Source organism: Gopherus flavomarginatus, chromosome 2, assembly GCF_025201925.1.
Source record: "Gopherus flavomarginatus isolate rGopFla2 chromosome 2, rGopFla2.mat.asm, whole genome shotgun sequence".
NCBI classification, from domain to species: Eukaryota; Metazoa; Chordata; order Testudines; family Testudinidae; genus Gopherus; species Gopherus flavomarginatus.
In genome coordinates, this window is record NC_066618.1 from 86,561,015 (window position 1) to 86,580,545 (window position 19,531).

The window sequence follows — 19,531 nt, forward strand, 5'->3', positions numbered from 1 at the left end:
TCAGAACTTCTCAGATTTGTAACACAAGGGAGGAATCTGCTCAATTTTCTGTGCAGCCAAGATGCATCCTTTTAGCTCTGCAAAGTAATTTTAATTGCCTTCTCAACTTATCTATAAAGTTTCCAATATCCTTATTACTTGGCTCTTCTATAGCCAAGGATTTGAATATGAATGGAAGCATGTTGAATGTCAGTTTTGTTTTCTTGCCTGGATTTGAAAGGCTAATGAGGGACAAGCTGACTGCTTCCATTAAAGACAGGATCATTAAAGCTGACAATTAAAATAAATAAATAAAAATCTACACCCTTACTTTTAAAACACATTCATCGTCCCACAAGTTAAAGCCACTGAAAGAACACATATACCACCATCACTATCGTGATGAATCAGTGTTTTTTTCATCGTTTACTAGATCACTACTACTGCTGAAAAGGGTTCTTTTGCTTTCTACATTAAAACACTTTGCCGTTGCTTAGGCTATATTCTTTATGAAGTGGAGAACAGCAGCACATCCCAGGTTGCTGAACCGGCCACATAATATCTGTTCTGTGTTCTCTCTTCCTGTTGCCTTCATAATGGGGGAATCACTTTAAAAACCAACAGAGCAACATTAAAGCCCTTAAAAGGATACAAGGTTTTTACAAAACTCTTGGAATTATTTTATTTTAAGAATATCTATATTTAAAAAAAAAAGAAGAAGGAGTACTGAAAATTCAAGCACCTAGACGCAGCTGTTTCTTGGAGAATGAGTTTCCAAAAGGTATGACTGTATCTGCCACCAGTTAACAAAATTAAAAACAAACAAACAGACTATGATGTTCAAACATCCTTCATATAAATTCAGAGCAGCCAAGAGTATCCCTTGGTTCTTCAAAGAAGCCTTTTTGCTACTAATTTATCCTGTGTTGTAAATATCTGGCTCCATCTAGTGGTTAGTTATTTAACTGCATCTTCCGAAAAACCACCTGTAGTCTCAGCCACGGATTTTCAAACTGTTTTTTATAGTGCAAACAACACTGTAAGAGAGATTGTCTTATGTACCAATATTTCTCCAATGCATGAATACACATGCTATCTTCTCTCCAATTCATGATCATCTAACAACCCTTTGACAACTACACCAACAGTTTATCCAGAAAGGCAATGTCAGGAAAGTATTTATTTTTAGCTGTCTGTGAATACAACTGTAAAGGACGACAATGGGCACATGCGGCTAGGCAGCTCTCTGTGGCGCACCAGTGATCACACTACAGAGTCTGAAATAGAAAGTTTAAGTTAATACCAATTAAGCTGCACCTTTTTAAACCTTTGACTATGGTGTTACTAATCTATACTTCAACTCTATCCACCATTCCACCCCTTCACATTTTGAAATATCACCAGGATTATAGCATCCAACTTTAATCAGTTATTTTGGAAGCATTTCTGAAGTTTTATCATGGAGATTGAAACCGTTAACTACAGGACCAATCTACCTGCAGAACCAGGTGCTCTCTTATGTCCTGTTGTTAATGTTTACAGGTTGGAGGCACACTAGTGGCCTACTAAACCCTCTCTCTTCTCTGAGAGCCTCAGACAGCAGCCAGCTAACCTACATAGTCACGGTCAGGATGGAGAGCAAGAACTGGCTGGCCATTTCTGAAGGGAGGCAGAAAGGAATGAGAGGAAGGGAAGGTCTGCTTGACTTTCACTGAAAGGGATTCATCAGGAACCACGCAGCACAAGGATCCAGTGCCTTCTTCCCTGGTGAACTACATTAGGAGTTGTTCTGTAAGTAGGACCAGCTAAGTCCCCCTGCCTAAAGATAAAACAAGCATATCTAGCACCCATTGTAATGTATGGGATCAATGTCAAATTGCAATTGCAATCTCCATGAAATACTGAAGTTCCAAGAGTCAGGCTACAGCCATTCATCTCATGAAACATGGAAGCTCTGCTGGGTGTGCAAGGAGTTCCTTGAGACACAGCTACTTCCCTCAGAATTTGAGCTTCCATAAAAATAATTCTCCATAGTCTATATTGTTAACTAAATCAGTAAAGTACTTACTTAATGGTAAAACTAGAACTAAGCACTAATTTTCACAGGGGGACAGTTTGTATAATCCGTTTGAAGTTTACGCATCTTAGTCAAGTTTTATTAATGGAGAAAAAAAGAAATCCACTCAATCTTCCTCCCCACCCTCCCATTAACTAAAAACCCACACAAGCCACATCCAAGTTTTCTTTGGCAGTGTGAAAAGTTACCACTAAGTCCCATTAATCAAAATCTGCTTGCCTGGCTACCTGCAAAGTTTCTGATTGATTTTATCTATAAACACACACACAAACACACACACACACACACACACGGCAGCAATAGAGTTCCTGGGATTCACCGCAGACATCCTCCAACCTGAAAGCCAGCAGCCCCACCCACCTGAGGCTAGTCCAAGGAAAGCATATGGAAAAGAACAGTAACGGTAGTGAAGAAAATTATGTGACCCCTTACACATCGACTCCATGAGTGCTTCAGGGCTCAAGCACCCACTGGAAAAAAATAGGGGATGCTCAACACCTGCAGAGCTGGATTAATATTTTGTGGGCTGCAGTGCCCGGACTATGGCCCTGCCAACCTTTTTCTGCTCGGCCTCTTCCCTCCAAGGCCCCGCCCCTGCTCCGCACCAAGGCGCCGCCCCTGCCTGGCCTCTTCACCTGCTTGCACGGGGGAGGGGAGAGGAGTGAGCAGAAAGGAGCACCCACTGGCAAAAAACAAAAGTCAGCACCTATGCATGACCCCACATCCCACTGTAAATGTGCTCCTGAAGTACAGGTAAGAGAAGTACTTTAAGGTGGTACCTATCAGTCATCCCTGAACTAATAGCAACTGCTACATACTCAAGGAATACCTCTGCAGCCCTACTTCCCTTTCTTTGCAAGAGCATGCCTCTTAGGGCTGGTCCACACTACGGGGGGGAAATCGATCTTAGATACGCAACTTCAGCTACGTGAATAACGTAGCTGAAGTCGAATATCTAAGATCGGATTACTCACCCGTCCACATCGCGCGGGATCGATGTTCGCGGCTCTCCGTGTCGATTCTGGAACTCCGTTGGGATTGATGGAGTTCCGGAATCGATATAAGCGCGCTCGGGGATCGATATATCGCGTCTAGATTAGAAGCGATATATCAATCCCCGAGCAATCGATTTTAACCCGCCGATACGGCGGGTAGTCTGGACATAGCCTTAGAGCCACCAATGGACACTAGCACTCCAAGCATCCTGTGTAGCCTTTTGCAAAGGGAGGGAAAAGAGAGGGATGGGAGCCACAAAATAAGAAAGCAGTGAAAAAAAACAACATGCAGAGAAATTTTAAAAAGATGAGTAGAGAAAAAGAACAGTGGAGAAAGAGAAAATAGCAGGATAAAAATGCAGTAATTATGCCAAGACACAGCATGAGGAGAGGCATGAAGGAGCCACTCATCTGCCAGTCCATCACACAAAGGAAGGTCCATCAGAAAAACCAATGACCTATTGTACAGAATAATAGAGAGAAGATAAAGGATCTCAAAGGAACAGGAAAGAGAAATCATTTGAAATAGCAGGAAAGGAACAAAAAGGATTAAAGGAAAGAAACAGAGCAGAAAAGTGAGAGAGAATCAGAGGGGAACATAAGAAACTCGAGATCATGAGCCATAGAGGCAGAGCATATTACTACACCTAGGTTAGTAGTCAAGGTTCGGAAACAGAGGAAAAGAAGAGCAATCCGACCAACTGTTGACACCGTGTAGATTCATTTAACAATTTGGGATTATTGTTATTGCAATTTATAACCAAATTTAAAAGTAACTATTCGTACACCTTGAAGCAACATCTCCAGGAGCCACCCAGCAAATACTCTACTAATCCCTCTTTTTTTGTATGACCAGAGTCATTGGCTACTGGCTTAGATTAATAAAAGAGCAGCAGTCCAACAGCTCTAGAAGTACAAGCATGTTTTTGTAACTCACCAAATAAGGATGGACTCAACCCCCAAGGAGACAGTCTGGAACCATCAAACAAATCCCCTCTTTTCTCATCCACTCACACACACTCACTCATCCATCTCCCTCACAGGGCTCCTTAGAAAATGGACAAGCTGTATGGCGGCAACAAACTATCGGACTCAGAAGGGAGGGGCTAAGTTCCAAACATGCAGGCACTCCCCACTGAGCAAACCATGCCTGCTCCTGAACACATCCGTGAGCTGTCCGCTAGTGTGTCATAATTTATCTCAACTGCCAAGTTGTAATACAAGGAGAGAAGCACTTTAATATACAGGATCCAAATCATAAAAAGCTTTGTAGATTAGAAGATTAGGCGTAGCAAGTAGAGCATTAGATAATTTGTTTCAGTTTGAAGTGAAGCATTTGTCAGCTCAGCTATATATTTGCAGCACTCCTGGATTCTCTAGGGTGTTGTCAGCTATAATCTAGAAGAGGTTGCCTTATACACTTAGCTTGCCTACCTCTCCCTTGTTGTTCTGGTCTAAGACTGCTCCCAAAAGTCAACAGTTACTTACGTTTGAATAGCATCAAGCCCCGCCATCTTCATCTTCAACAGACGGTCTTTCCAATAGTACCGGGGCACACGGGAGTAATGAATGCTGCCCGAGATGTAGCGGAACGGTTTCCCATCCTTGAGGAAGTAGTCCTTGTCATAATTGATCCCAAAACTCCTCTGGGATGCAGTCTGTGTATCAAGAAGATTACCAGGCATGAACTTCAACCTCCATGAAAAGGACAACAGGTTTCTGTTAACACATCCTGCTTATTGAACTCTTCAGTACACTAGGTCACTGGGATGTTCTGAAGCACGACCTGCAGTGATATTATATTGACAATGCAAGGTCCCGTCCACCCCACCCTTGCTAAAAAAAAAATAAATCCACCTTCACCTAGTAGGCCCCGCCTGTTGGGGCGCATGTGCTGCAGAGATGATGAATGGGCAATCCTGGGTCTACATTTTTGGGGGGCATTTTTGGACTGCTTGCCTCATTTGGTGCAATTTGATCCACTCCAAAAAGGCAAGATGTTGCTCTTCGGTGGGACATGATTTTAAGACCTTTCAGTGATAAGTCAAGTACTATTTCAAGGGACTGCTTCAGAGGCTGATAAACCCTCCCACTCCTCTCTTCCAGTTGGCAGCAGAATTTTAATATGAAGCTCCCAAGAGCTGCTTCCAGCACATGCCAAATGAGCTGAGCTAAGCAAGATCAAAGGAACCACAGCAGAAATGTAGGCCAAGCAGTGATGGCAATATTTAATGCTGCATGGAAGTGGTTTGGTTCTCCACTGCCTTTCACCTTGGATAGTCTTTCGTCTGCATCAAGCAGCTGTAAAGCATCATCACTCTGCGCTGGTAGCATCACTTTGCACACGTCTACTGGACTGCACAAGGTACAGGACAGTGAGAGTCAGGAACAAGGAACCTGAACTGATTCAGAGACTTTTAAAGACTCGTTCAACACATCAAGTTCACTGATCAGTTCATTCACACTTTGGAAAGGGAATGAATTGCAATGACCCTTCTCCTGCTAAATTTCACATTGAAAACTAAAAGGCGCAAGCAGCCCTGAGTACTGACACAGACATGTCACAAACTCCATGTGCAAGAGTATGCTATCTGAAGGGTTTAAGAGCTTAGTTTCTAATAAGTGGGGGGCTGTTCAGTTGCCCATGCTCTTAAATTTCCATTAGTCTCTATATTAAACAATTTAATCAATTTTCAGGAGAGGTGAAGGAAGGAGAATTGTTCAGACATATGGCCAAAAAAAGACAGCAAACTTCTGCCAAATAAGGTATATTATCTATGAAGTTAAAAAGACAAAGCAAGGTATACTGTAACCAAACCCCTACATTATAATCTAAGACAATTACCAATAATCTTCCACTAGCACTCCATGTAATACTGGGCTCTTCTGTAGCCCCTTTCAGCTGAGAATCTCAAAGCAATTTCCAAGCAGTAAGCTTAGCCTCATCACATTCTTGTTTGATTAACCTCTCCATCTAGCAGATGGAAAAACTAGAGCAGAGAGTTAAGGGCCAGATTCTGATATCTTAACTCCATAAATATAGGTTCACTCCTCAAGGGCTTCCATTGACTTTAGTGAGGTGCTACCCAGCATCAGTAAGGGTACTAAAATCTGACCTTAAGTGACTTGGCAAAGATTGATTATACAGGAAGTCATTGGTAGAGCCAGGAACAGAATCCATATTGTTCTACAATCCTACTTCTCTGCTTTTAAAGGGACACTACATTTTAAATTTTGTAATTTTGAGGAGGGAAAAATCAATTAAAAGTATTTTTAAAACTATCAATCCGTTCACTTTGCCTCCCCACAGTGTCTGAAATCCTGTAGCGCTGGGAACCTGAAAGAGAAACTGACTGCACATACAGAAATGATACTGACTTTATTTTCATTCTCTAAGCAAAGAGAACAGAGTAACAAACTGACCAACGAATTGGACTTTTATAATTTTCACTTTTAATAATCTCTTAGCACCAAGATACAGATATTTGTTTACAACATATTACTTTTGAGTTAACTGTACACTTTAACCACTAGACAGATGCTTTCTTGTTCCCATGTACACCTATTTCATTGTTTCAACCAGATTTCTTGCATGCGGGTATTGTTTTTAGGTCATTCACCTTCCAGCATGACCTTTCCACATTTATACACACACACACACACACACACACACACACACACCCCTTCATGTAGCATCAGGTGGTAGGTCAGAAGTTAAAACACAAAATGGACAAATAAGTAGCATACTTGTCCAACTGAAACAGACCTTTTAAATTGAGTGAATTTAATGCAGCTGAAAGGCAATGGTCTACTTTAAGTCTGGAAGGGTGGGCCTAAGTTAATATAGGACAAAACGCTCACACCCTCAACTGAGGGAGGGACCACCGACCCCAGAAAATAGATTCAGTGGAAAAACAAATGGTAAATCAGGAAAGCTGGGGGATGAGATTAAAAACAAGGATACTGGATGGGGGGCACCAAGTAGCAAACCCTGAACACTACCAACTGCTCTGCAAAGGAGTCAGGAGAATTCTGCCCAGACGCGAGAGACAATTAGGGAACAGAAATAGGCCCCATAGTAAAAGAAAACCTCCCTACTGAGCGTCCACCTCCCAGACAGATGGACGGACATTCCGGCCAACGCCAGCAGAAGGTGAATGAGGGGGTCCCACGACTTTGTGTGGCTACAGACAAGGAATCCATGGAGGAAAGAATATGTGGAAGTGCAGCCAGCACCGCAGCAGGAGGTTCTGCAGGAGGCAGAACAAGGGTCTGGCGCAGATAGGCACGTGCTGAGGTTGTCCCCGCACTGCAAAACAGGGCAGTTGCCTCAGAGGGCTTCACAAAAACAGTGTTCACACCATTGCTTGACATCTGCGGGAACTAAAATGCATTTGGTGTGGATATCTGATGGATTCTTAACTTCTGCAGGCTTCTCAAGTTCCTGCCATCTTCTCCCTGTTGGCATTTGGCTCTAGAGTTCCTCAACAAGCAAACTCTCTCCAATCAAGAGCACTACCAATTTCTTTTTACCTAGAGTTTGTGTTTTAAAATTCTCTACTGCAGCTCTCAGGAAATGAGGGCCCATACTACCTAAATAAAAAATTCCTAAAGTGTATCTTGAGAGATTTTAGCCAGAATAGAAGGAAATAAGAAGGAAAAGGGAGTTGGGGGGGGAAGGAGAGGGAAGAGAGACAGCATCAAATGAAATCTAGTGCACTAGGGGAGGGGAAGAACGGGAATGAGTCAAATAAGAACAGTCAATGGGCAGGAGTAACCTGGAAACATAGAGCTGCTGAGACACTATGGTGATGGGAGCACTAGAGAAAGAAACCCAGGAACTGAGCCAGTTCTAGGATCCCATTATTGGGGGTGCAAGCAGTTTCTTTGGGACCCATGCATGTCACTATTTAAAATACAACCAACCTTCCAGGGGTCCACGGGCTAGACAGTGGGTGGGATAATAAGGAACAGCTAATTAAACGTGTATTTGCAGTGCAACACGACAGCAAAAGGAGCCAATGGGATTTTAGGCTGTCTACACAAACAGCATGTCACAGACCAAAAAGGTAACAGTCAACATGGCTGTGGTATGACAGCGCCTGGAGTATGTTCAGTGCTGGGCACAATATTACTAGAAAGAAAAAAGGGCCTAGCCACCCTTAAAGTTTATGTGGATTAAAGCAGGGTGTGAATTTACAGTGCAATAGCTCTTCCTAAATCACTCCAGAAAAAGTGCCCACAAACGGAATTAAGAATGCTTCATTCTCATTTCGTTTAATCCACTTTCAAAGTTCATCAGGAACAACTCCATGTTGTAGATGAGCGGAAGTGCAACAGCGTAACAAAGACAAACTGGAAAGAACTCAGGGCTTGGCTACACTCGAAACTCCAAAGAGCTGCTGCGGGAGCGCTCCCACAGCAACGCTTTCATGTGCGAGTGTGGTCGCGGTGCCAGCGCTGGGAGAGAGCTCTCCCAGCGCTGCAGGGACTCCACCTCCCCGTCGAGATGAGCTTACAGCACTGAGAGCCGCGCTCCCAGCGCTGGGGCACTGTTTACACTGGCGCTTTGCAGCGCTGTAACTCGCTGCGCTCAGGGGGGTGTTTTTTTCACACCCGAGTAAGAAAGTTGCAGCGCTGTAAACCGCCAGTGTAGCCAAGGCCTCAGAAGAGCAAGAACTCTCAGAATGCTCGAGGGAAAGATTGAGAGGCAAACACACGCAGTTCAAGAGTATCACTTAGGGAGAGGGAAATGTGAGAAGAGTGCAAAATCCAAGGGTGAGGGAGGTATTTAGTGAGGTGCAGTTAGGATAAAAGGGTGCAAATGAGGAAATGCTAAAATGAACTTGAGGAAAGACATCCTGGCAGCACTTCAGAACAGGCCATGTCTACACTACAAACCGTGGTTGATTAAAGTTAAAGTCTGTATATTGCTGGCACAGGTGCACACTTTGCTGCTTGTGTTGGTGCTACGCGTACTCACCAGGAGTGTCTGTGTTGATGTAAAGCGTGGTGCACTGTGGATAGCTATTGCAGTGTGACACACACTGCCATTGAGTGCAATGCCTTTTGGGAAATTTTCACAATATGTTGTGGGATAGAAATGACTCTCAGAGAACTCTGTGAGCTAGGGAGTCAAGTTTCCAGCATGCACAATTTCATAATGCCATCCACATGCCATGAAAAAAAACAACAAAGGCTGAAAATTAAGTCCCACAAATCCCCATGGCACTTGTTGGCATCTGCCATCTCTGAGAGAAGCATGGAGCCTGCAGAGCTCTGAACTATTTTCATGAAGGCTGCAAATACAGGATGCATGGTTCTCCTGTATTTGCAGATCCGCAAGAGGTACCACAACAACCACAGACATGAGGATGGCTTTGAGGACAGTTTGCTGAGGGACAGATTAAAAGACAATTGAAGGTTGTTGGTGGCAGTCACAGAGCAGCTTCAGAGGGTGGAGTGCCACTTCTGGGCCTGAGAAACAAATACTGATTGGTGGGATTGCATTGTAACGTAAATCTGGGATGACTGCAGAATTCCAGGCCACATTCCTGGATCTCTGTGTCAAGCTTGCCCAAGCCCTCCAGTTTAGGGACACCAGAATGAGAGCTGAATTGACAGTGGAGAATTAAATAGTGAATGAGCTCTGAAAGCCTGCAGCCCTGGATTGCTGCAGGTCAGTGGGAAATAGTTTTTAGAGTTGGGAAGTCAGAACCATTGTCATGTAACTGTGCAGGGCCATGAATCTCGTCCTGCTATGCAGGGACTCTTGGCAAGTGCAAGACACAGACAATATATTTGCAGCAATGGGACATCCAAACTGCAGTGTGGCCACAGACAGTACACACATCCATACTTTGGCAGCAGCCCACCTTGCCACAGAGTATATCAACAGAAAGGGCTACTTTTCTATGGCTACACAAGGGTTGGCGGATCACCGGGAGCGCTTCACGGATATCAGTATGGGCTGGTCAGGGAAGGGTCACGATACTCACATCTTTAAGAACACAGAACTGTTCAGAAAAATGCAAGCAGGGACTTTCTTTCCCGACCAGCAGATTACTACTGGCGATACGGAAATGCCAAGGGTGATCCTGGAGGACCCAGCCTATACCTTGATCCCCTGACTCATGAGGTCATATGCAGGCCACTTGGACAGCACCAAGGTAAGATTCAACTACCAGCTCAGCAGATGCAGAATGACAGTTCAATATGCTTTTGGTAGATTGAAGGGATACTTGCATCTCAGTGAGAAAAACATCTCCATGGTTATCGCTGTCTGTTGTTTCTGGTATAACAGCTGTGAGACAAAGGGGGATAAGCTGCTGCTAGGGTGGAGGACAGACATGGAGCAGCTGATTGAGTTTGAAAAGCCAGATTCAAGAGTCATTACAAGAGTTTAACATGGCGCTATGGAGTGAGGGAGGCTTTGAAAGAGTCCTTTAGCAGTCAGCCACAGTAGTCTTCTGTGACGTAGTGTTCTCCGGGCCTGGAACTTCAGGTGCTGCTCAGAACTGTGTAGTGCTTGCTATATATTCATAAATATGACTGGGTGTTTTCCTGAAATTATGAATACTATGGAGCTTGCTGTACATTTACAAGGACTGTTTGCTTTGAATACCGCTATGCATTCTACAGTATTTGTTGTGAACTAATGAAGATCATTTGATTCTCCAAAAACATTAAGTGGGAAAAAACAGTATAAAAAAGTAATGTACAAAACCCGCCACAAGCAATACTAATGTGTAACATAACGAGGTGAAAACAAATGTTTACTTCCTTTCTAATTTTATGTCCATTTGAATGCACAAATGTAGTCCATTGTGGAAACACATATACCAGTTGCGGTCCTCATAGGTCAGTGTATGCAACACTATGATTTCTTTGCTGCTCCACCTTCCTCCTTCTCTGTGTGGAATGATAGAGGCAACGATCTGCTCCGTGATGCCACGTGGTATGTTGTGGGGTGCAGGAACAGTGACCATGAAGTTCTCCAAATAGTGCAAAAGATGGAGAATCCAAGATTTTGGGACCTGTAGGACAACCAGCAGCATTTCAATCTGCTGCCTGAGAAGACCCATTATGTCCTAGCACATTTCCCACTTATTCTGCTTGGACTCCTGGGCCTTTTCCTTGTCCTCTCTGTCTTTCTCCATGCTGTTGGTCATATGGGCTCTCTGAGCCCTTTGTTCGTGGTCCGATTCAGCACTGGCTGGCAGGATCTTGTAGAATACGTCTTTCTCAGTCCTCTTCTTTCTCCTCCTCATCAGGATCAGGTGTTCTGCAGGTATGGAGGGGGAACTCTTCAAGGTGGCCACCCTAGAAGGTGCTGATAAAAAACAGACAGATATACCATTGGATTTACAGACACAAGGGAAAGATAAGTTTCAAAACTCCCTTCCTTTACTCCCATAAACATTTTTAAAAGACATGCTTATTGGCCCTTCTGCTTTGGAGCAACTCTGCAATCCCAGCCATGGTGAGTATGGCGTGCCAGGGCAGGGAAGGTTCTGTTGTATGAAGCTATATAATTTTGGTCCCTATTCTGTAAGTAGTATAGGGCACTGAGCACTGGCACTATTTTCCACAGGCAGTGGTGCTTTAAGCTGATGTCTCAATCTGGAAGGTATCAAAGGCACAGAGAGCACAGCTACTACTGGCTTCCTGAAGCAACCCAGACCCATATGTTGCTATCCTGTTTACTGCAATGGTGCCAGCCAAAGGCATCACGGAATGGCACAGGGAAATGTCCTACCGTTGAGGAAGACATAAGGCTGCCATCCCTAGCAATCATTGGGAAAGGACTGCAGAGTATCTCCATGAAAGTTTCATCAAACTTCTCTCAGGAGGATAAAAGGGACATCCCTATACACAAAACCAAGATGCTGCACATGTCATTACCCAGCAGGGTTAGGCTGGGGACACGTAGATAACTCTACCTATGTTTTTTGTACCGCTACTTCCTCTTGTATGAGCAAATGAAAAGTCGATACCCATCTCCTGTTAACTTGGGGTTGGGCCAGGTTCCATCTTTAAATTTAAAGAACCTACAGAAAAATGCATGTACACACTTAACCGAGTTCCCTTCCCCTTCATCAGGCTCATCAACACTCACCTGGTGCCACTGGCTATACTGTGTCTGAATCTCACATAGGTCCTGGCTTGCTGCATGGCTGGAATCCCCTGCTGTGTCTCCCCCACACTCCTTCCTCCTTGCTGTACACACCAGATCTGTCTGTCTTGGGCTCCGCGGAGGTATCCACAGTGGACTGCGGGATGCTGGTGGGGTCTCCGCCAAGTATGCCATGCAGTAACTTGTAGAAGCAGCAGGCCTGAGATGCAGCACCAGATCTATTGTGGCACTCCCTGACCTTGGGGTATCCCGTGAAGTTCCTTTGCTTTCATGCGGCACAACCTTTTCTCCCCACAGGCCCAGGAGATTCAAAGCACCTGTCTACTCCAGCCTGGAGCACATCTAATACCTCTCTGTCTGTGTGGGGCCAGCACAGTTGGCTGGGCAGTTGCACACAAGAAGGGAGAGCTGTTAGGTGCGTTTACTAACATCTGCACTCAGGAAAAGGCATCTCAACGACATGTGAAGGGGAGGAAGGATTTTGAAAGGTGGGGGTGGCTTCTGGTCTCTGTGACCCCTAGGCAGTGGAGTTTAAAATTGTAACCAGAGTGGTCACTGTTGCAGAGAATGTGGCATTGTAGGACAGATTCTGACTGTTAGGGTTGACACAGGCCATGCAGTGTGTACACTCACACTGCACGGACCTCAGTAGGACAACCATGGTTCCACAGGGTTTGGGGAGATGGTTTTGACTGTGTTGATATAACAGGGCACTTACATCATAAGAACGGTCCCACTGGGTCAGACCAAAGGTCCATCTAGCCCAGTATCCTGTCTTCTGACAGTGGCCAATGCCAGGTGCCCCAGAGGGAATGAACAGAACAGGTAATCATAAAGTGATCCATCCTCTGCTGCTCATTCCCAGCTTCTAGCAAACAGAGGCTAGGGATACCATTCCTGCCTGCCCATCCTGGCTAACAGCCATTGATGGACTCATCCTCCACGAATTTATCTGGTTTGTTTTTTAACCCAGTTATGGTCTTGGCCTTCATAACATCCTCTGGCAAGGAGTTCCACAGGTTGACTGTGCATTGTGTGAAGAAATACGTCCTTTTGTGTGTTTGCTGCCTATTAATTTCATTTGGTGACCCCTAGTTCTTGTGTCTACACTCCGATTTGTCTCCAGCCAATGTAACACATGCCCAAATAACGTGGCACAAGGTAACTTATGTCAACCTAACTTTGCAGTGTAGACCAGGCTTTAGAACAGCCTCCCAAGGGAAGTAGCTGAAGCCCCATCACTTGTGGGAGATTTAAAACTAGACAGGTTAAAGTGATCTTGTATTGACCGAGAACTGGAATGGATGATCAAATAGGTTTTTTTTCCCCATCTAACTTCTATAAATCAAAAACCCATCCATAGGATGTGAACATAATCTGGTCCAATAAGAGATATTACCTCACCCACCTCATCTTCCTCTAAAGCAAGACTATAGACAAGGAGGCAATGAACAGCTGGATAATGGAAGCTATTTAGGCCCAGATCCTGTAAATATTTAAGCACATGCTTAACCTCATGCACGTGAGCTGTTCCATAAAAGTCAAAGGAGCTACTTGCATGAGTTAACACACATACTAAAGCGTTTTCAGGATCAGGGCCTTAGACAGCTGAAGGGTAAAGCAGATGATTACCAAGTATTTTAGAACAAAAATAACTCTAAAGTCTGGAGTCTTATCCTAGGAGTTACTTTTCTATAAGCAGTCCCCCTCCTAGCTGCACTACCTCCCGACTACTGAATCTCAAGCCATCAGAGAATGCCCAAGTAAGTGCCAGCTTGATGATTTTTATTTTAAATCTGAGTGGAATGATGCAACTGTTCATTTGCAATCTGCACCTCAATTCACAGAGATCCTGCCACTGTACATGAATGGAAACACAGTGTATGTTCCATGGGGAAAACATTCATAAGCACCACCACCAGTAAACAGAAGGTGTTACACATTCTGGACATGCCTCAAATGCAAGTGGCAACAGTGCCACTGTTGGAACAACAGTTTCAGAATTATTAAACTAGGGCTTAGAACCTGGGCACAGTAACAGTGTTACACTATCCTGTTAATAAAATTACAAACAACAGCAAACAACTATGTTAAAAGAACATTAAGGTTCTAAAGTCAATCACGAAAAAGCTAGAAGATGACACAACTAAGGTTGCTCCTTATCTATGCAACCTTAATTCGACCCTTGTGCATATACATTATGATATAGTCTTCAATTACAGGATCACAGAGCGGATAAAAATCAATTATTTTTTAAAAAAATAAAAATAAAAATCATTTTTAAAATCGGATTTTTGATAAAACGCTTTAAGAAAAAAACCTCTCAAGATAGTTTTAATTAAGATATATTATAGCTCAAAGATATCTCATCATGGAATAGGGATTATAAATTCTAATTCTATAGTATGAGATGATATATTTATGTAATGTTTAAGTTTTGTAAATGAGTTCTAATAGTTTATGGATTAGGGATCCAATCATATGGGGTTGCACAGGCTTCGTATAGATTATTTAGGTTAATCTTTCTATCTACCCAATGGGACTCTGTGCTCAGTCTAGAAGATACTATCAGAGATGCTGAATTTTGCAGTTCTCAAACTGTGGATATCTGTCTCCAGAGATAACATGCTTGTTAACAGCAAAAATGGTTTTAAATAAATAGATAAATATATATAGAGAGGTAAGAAACAACAGACCTCAACTCTGTTGTCTCTCTGCAAATTTCTGTACACAAAGTCAATCCCTTACCTCTCTCTAAAAAAGTGTAAAGTTTCAAAAAGTTCAATAAATAGAAGATTGTTGGGGGCGGAGCAGATCTGGACAAGGAGAAGAAGTCTGGAGATAAATGTGAGAAGTGAGGGACATATGCTTGTTTTGTTAAAATATTATGTTTGCTGCTGAAGAAAAAAATCCAAAATATTTAACTAAAACAACAACGTTAAGTAAAACAATTTAAATGTCTGTCTAGTGATGTTCTCCTAATACAGCATGGCGAGAAAAATCCTCCAAATATTAATGATTAACCTGTTGAACTGGAGATATTGAGAGGTGAACTGACTTCATAAATATCTGCTTCAGTTACCTTTGGTAAATGAAATAACCAAACAATTAATTTTCTGATATAGCTGTAAAACTACATCTGAAAAGTTTCCAGAATAAGTCACTGTTTAAAAACGTATAGTGTGTACCTTCTAAAAATGAAACCTACATCTATTTCTGAGTTGTGAAGAATATATTAAGATTATAACAACCAACAAGAATGCACTTTTATTTAGAAACCATGATTAAATCAAGTCTTCCTGACTGATTATTTAAATCAAATCCACCCTGCAGGATCATATACTTTGTCCTCCAGAGGACTTCTGCCTCATTTAATAGTTTTTGTTCGTACTTTTCTAAGTTAAAAAAAATGAAAAAAACAAACACTACAAAAATTTGATCGTACAGAACCCTACTGACCACTGTGATGGGTTGGATCACAGAACCCCCTTGGGAGCTGCCAACCAATTGTGCCCAGACTACTTCTACCGCTGTCTTCCCTGCCAGCTCAGGACCCCAGCACACTGTCTTGCTGAGTCAGACACACCTGTCTGCTTCAGCACAGACCCAGGGTCTGAATTACTTGCCCCAAAGCTGCAGGTTTACCTGAAAGCACCTAACAGAAGTGTTCTTGTCTTTAACACCCAGATGCCCAACTCCCAATGGGGTCTAAACCCAAATAAACCCATTTTACCCTGTATAAAACTTATGCAGGGTAAACTCAAATTGTTGGCCCTCTATAACACTGATAGACAGATATGCACAGTTGTTTGCTCCCCCAGGTATTAATATATACTTGGAATTTATAAGTAGAAAGTGATTTTATTAAACACAGAAAGTAGGATTTAAGTGGTTCCAAGTAGTAACAGACAGAACAAAGTAAGTTACCAAGCAAAATAAAATAAAATGCGCAAACCTATGTCTAATCAAACTGAATACAGATAATCTCACTATCAGAAATGCTTCAGTAATTTTTTTCCTCAGACTGGACAACTTCCAGCCCTGGGCACAATTCTTTCCCCTGGTACATAAAAGGGGCACTGGGGTCTGGGCAGGGACACGGGGCCAGTAGCCAAAAGGCGGATCACTGGCCTGCAGAGGGCATCTCCTACTGGTTGCTTTGGGAATTAGCTCAAATTCCAGCTCGGAGCGCCCTCTGCAGGCCGGTGAGCCGCCTTTCGGCTACTGGCCCCGTGTCCGACCCTGGTGCCCCTTTTATGTGGGGTTCTGCCCCCTGGCAGTAACCCCTTCCTTAGGGGTTTCCCCTCCCTGGGAACCCCCCACCCTCTATCCTCACTTTGCCTCAGAGTCTTGGCAACTGCCCAGTCATTAGCTAGCCCCACACCCTGGGGAAGACAGCAGTATTAGCTTCTCATCATTGGCAAAGGGGGTTGGACCTGCTGCCTTGGCCTACGCCTGGGTTGCACCCTACAACCCCAGTACCTCCTGGTCCTATTCTAGGCCGCAGCCTGGGCTTTCCAGGCAGGAGCTCCACTATCTTTCCCCAGCCCTGCTTTACCCTAGGTACCTTATTTGGTTCCCTGCAGCCAGGCCTTTCTCCCTCTACAGGCAGAGGGAGACTGTCTGCCCTTGGCTTCCCTGGCCTTCTTATTAGGCCCTGTCACTCAGTTTGGGGTGTGGCCCCCAGCTGCAGCCACTTCCCCAATCAGCCCAGCTTAAAAGGGCTGCTTTCTCCAGCCCCAGCCCCTTTCCCGGGGCTGTTTTTAACCCCTTCAGGGCAGGAGCAGAGATCCACTCTGCTACACCTGGTTACAATTGTTTGGTTTGTTTGCAACAGATCACCTGTGCCCTACCATGACAACAACTACTGTAAAGATCATAGAGCAAGGGGCAGAGTGTTAGCGGCCCCCAAGGAGATGAATGTAAATGCAATGTCAGTACTGTTTTTACTAAAAATCACACTTACTATTTACCACGGCCAAAAAGTCCCAGCTAACATTAATAGCTGAGCTGGCCGACTTCTCGTTGACCTTGGAATTAGATGGCAAGACCTTACTGATGGCCTAATTAAAAGCAAAGAAGTGAACAAATTTTTAGAACAGATGACCAAGTAGGAAATTGGACTATTCATATTATACATGCCAATGGGGACATGTTACGAATTACCACCACAGAGAAACAAACTACAACCTACCACTGGTATGATATATTCTCTGGATGGTCCCCGACTACCACTGGCATCCTATCAGTAATGCTACACCCCTTGATAGTAGTCTTAATATTAAATTGTATTTGTATAATTGGTATGTGTTTTCAGATAAAAAGAATGTACGCTAAATTGGAATCACAAACGCATGTTGCCTCACAGTACCTTCTCTTAAAACAGGTTAAAAAGAAAGTGACACTAATGATTGTATACATATTGTAGTCTCAAAAGGGGGATTATGTAGGGATATTAAAGAAGGTACTAACAGTGATTCCCCCAAGTGACAGTGACCCCCCAGTTTCACCAAGTACAAAAATCTTTTAATTCTTCCATTAAAACGTGTAAGCTCCTGTCTGCAGAAAACACTGATTGTATCTGTCCTGTGAAAGATACTCTATTACTATGTAAAACTTACAGACAAGTTAATTGGACTTTGTTCTTCATGTAAACACTATGCTAGCGTTATGCTGTAATTGATACAATGTAAACAAACAGACCCCCACCCTCTGTGATTACAGGGCCGGGAATCTCATAGGAATTAACACACACCCCAAAAGTGGTGGAGACAGTACAATTAAAATATGGTTAAGACATGGAATGTATGTTGATGAATGTTTGATGTGAATGAATGGTTAGGGAGGTGCCAGCCTAGAAAGGGAGTATCCATCGGCAGAAGAATGTGTCAAGTGGACCACCAGACAACCCCAGGAGGGTAAACTGAGATCCACCCCATCACATGAAAGGATGAAAAACACAAACTTTGGACAGTGTTAAACCACCAGGAATGTGCCACTTTAGACAATGTGAAGCCACCAGGAATGTGCCATCTGCTGATTGAGTCAGCAACAGCAGGATGAAACAGCTCCCATAGAGTAACATGGGAATTAATTCCTATAAGAATGAGCTCTAAAGACTGAGGACTTTGAGTCTCTGGTTCTGCTACCAGCCTCCAGGAGCATCAGGTGCATCTGACACAGACTCGGCTCCATCCTCATGACCAAGATACCTGGCCAGTAACTTGGCATGAGCAAGTTCTACGCTGGTAACTATAACACCTATACAGAACTTGAATGAATGATTGTGTGTGTGTGTGTAAGGAATAAGTAGTAATAGGAATTAGTCAAACAACGTTGTTTATTTTTGTCTTTTGCTTTATTATTATATTTGCAATATAATGTGGCATCTTTGCCTCATCCCTCTTAATAAGATCCTGCTGTTTCTTATTATATTGGTATAACAATAGCAACAATCCTCATAAATAATTTAATGATTAGAAAAAACGCGGCCAAGAGAGAATGCTTTGCACTACCGAGTGGGAGACATGGATTTTAACTCAGGGCTTTCACTGACCCATCACTGGGGGCTATCTACACAATTCATGCTGGTCAGGTACCAGCAACACTAAGTCAGCCAGGGAAAGAGCAGTCAGAGAAACATAAGGCATACACACAAAAATTGAATGATATGTATAGGGGTCAAGTTACGTTTTGGGATCCTCAGATGACAGCTACTCCATAAATACAAAGCATTTTGTGAAGGTGCAGTGTATTATCACTGTTTCAGACACTGGGAAACTGGGGAGAAGTGGTTCAGTGGTTAGGGGGTTAGCTCGGGACTTGGATTCAATTCCCCATCTCTGCCACAAGTTTCCTCTGTCTCTGTTCCTCATCTGCTAGAACTTCTCTACTCTCACAGGGTTGATGTGAGGAAGATTGTGAGGTGTTTCAGATACTCCAATAACGGAGGCCATCTGAGTTAGACAGAGGCACAGGAAGATTTAATAAAGATGTTGATTTGCCCAGAACCAACTGTCAAGAACAAGAGGGTGCACAGTTTTGGTGGGTGGGAACAGAGTAGAGAAACATCTAGACAGTGCTTATATGAGGAGAGAGAATCCTGTGTGCGGTTAGAGAGTTAAAGGGACACTGTCAGATTAAGCCATTAAAAATCCCTTGGCTATAATTACTAATAGCATCTCAGATTAGTACACCTAGGGAAAGAGTGAAAAAAAGTCTTATTTTTGCACTTCAGTCAGCTTGGACAGTAAGTACAAATTAATTCCACTTCAATTTTTGATTCTTACGCCCTAGAACAATGTGGGAGAACGAAAAAAACCTGGTTTTATTTATATTAAAAAC

At 43.3% G+C, this 19,531-nt stretch overlaps 1 protein-coding gene across 3 annotated transcripts in view; it reads right to left on the minus strand.

Annotated features, from left to right (window-relative positions):
- GLB1 (galactosidase beta 1) overlaps positions 1-19,531 on the minus strand; it is an 82,600-nt gene that overhangs the window by 55,785 nt on the left and 7,284 nt on the right. For 2 of the 3 annotated variants that reach the window (XM_050937994.1, XM_050937996.1), the window contains exon 2: positions 4,540-4,709. The exons of the other annotated variant lie outside the window; for it this stretch is intronic. In XM_050937994.1, the coding sequence (XP_050793951.1) occupies positions 4,540-4,709 (170 nt within the window). The remainder of the gene's footprint in view (positions 1-4,539; positions 4,710-19,531) is intronic. 3 annotated transcript variants of the gene reach the window in all.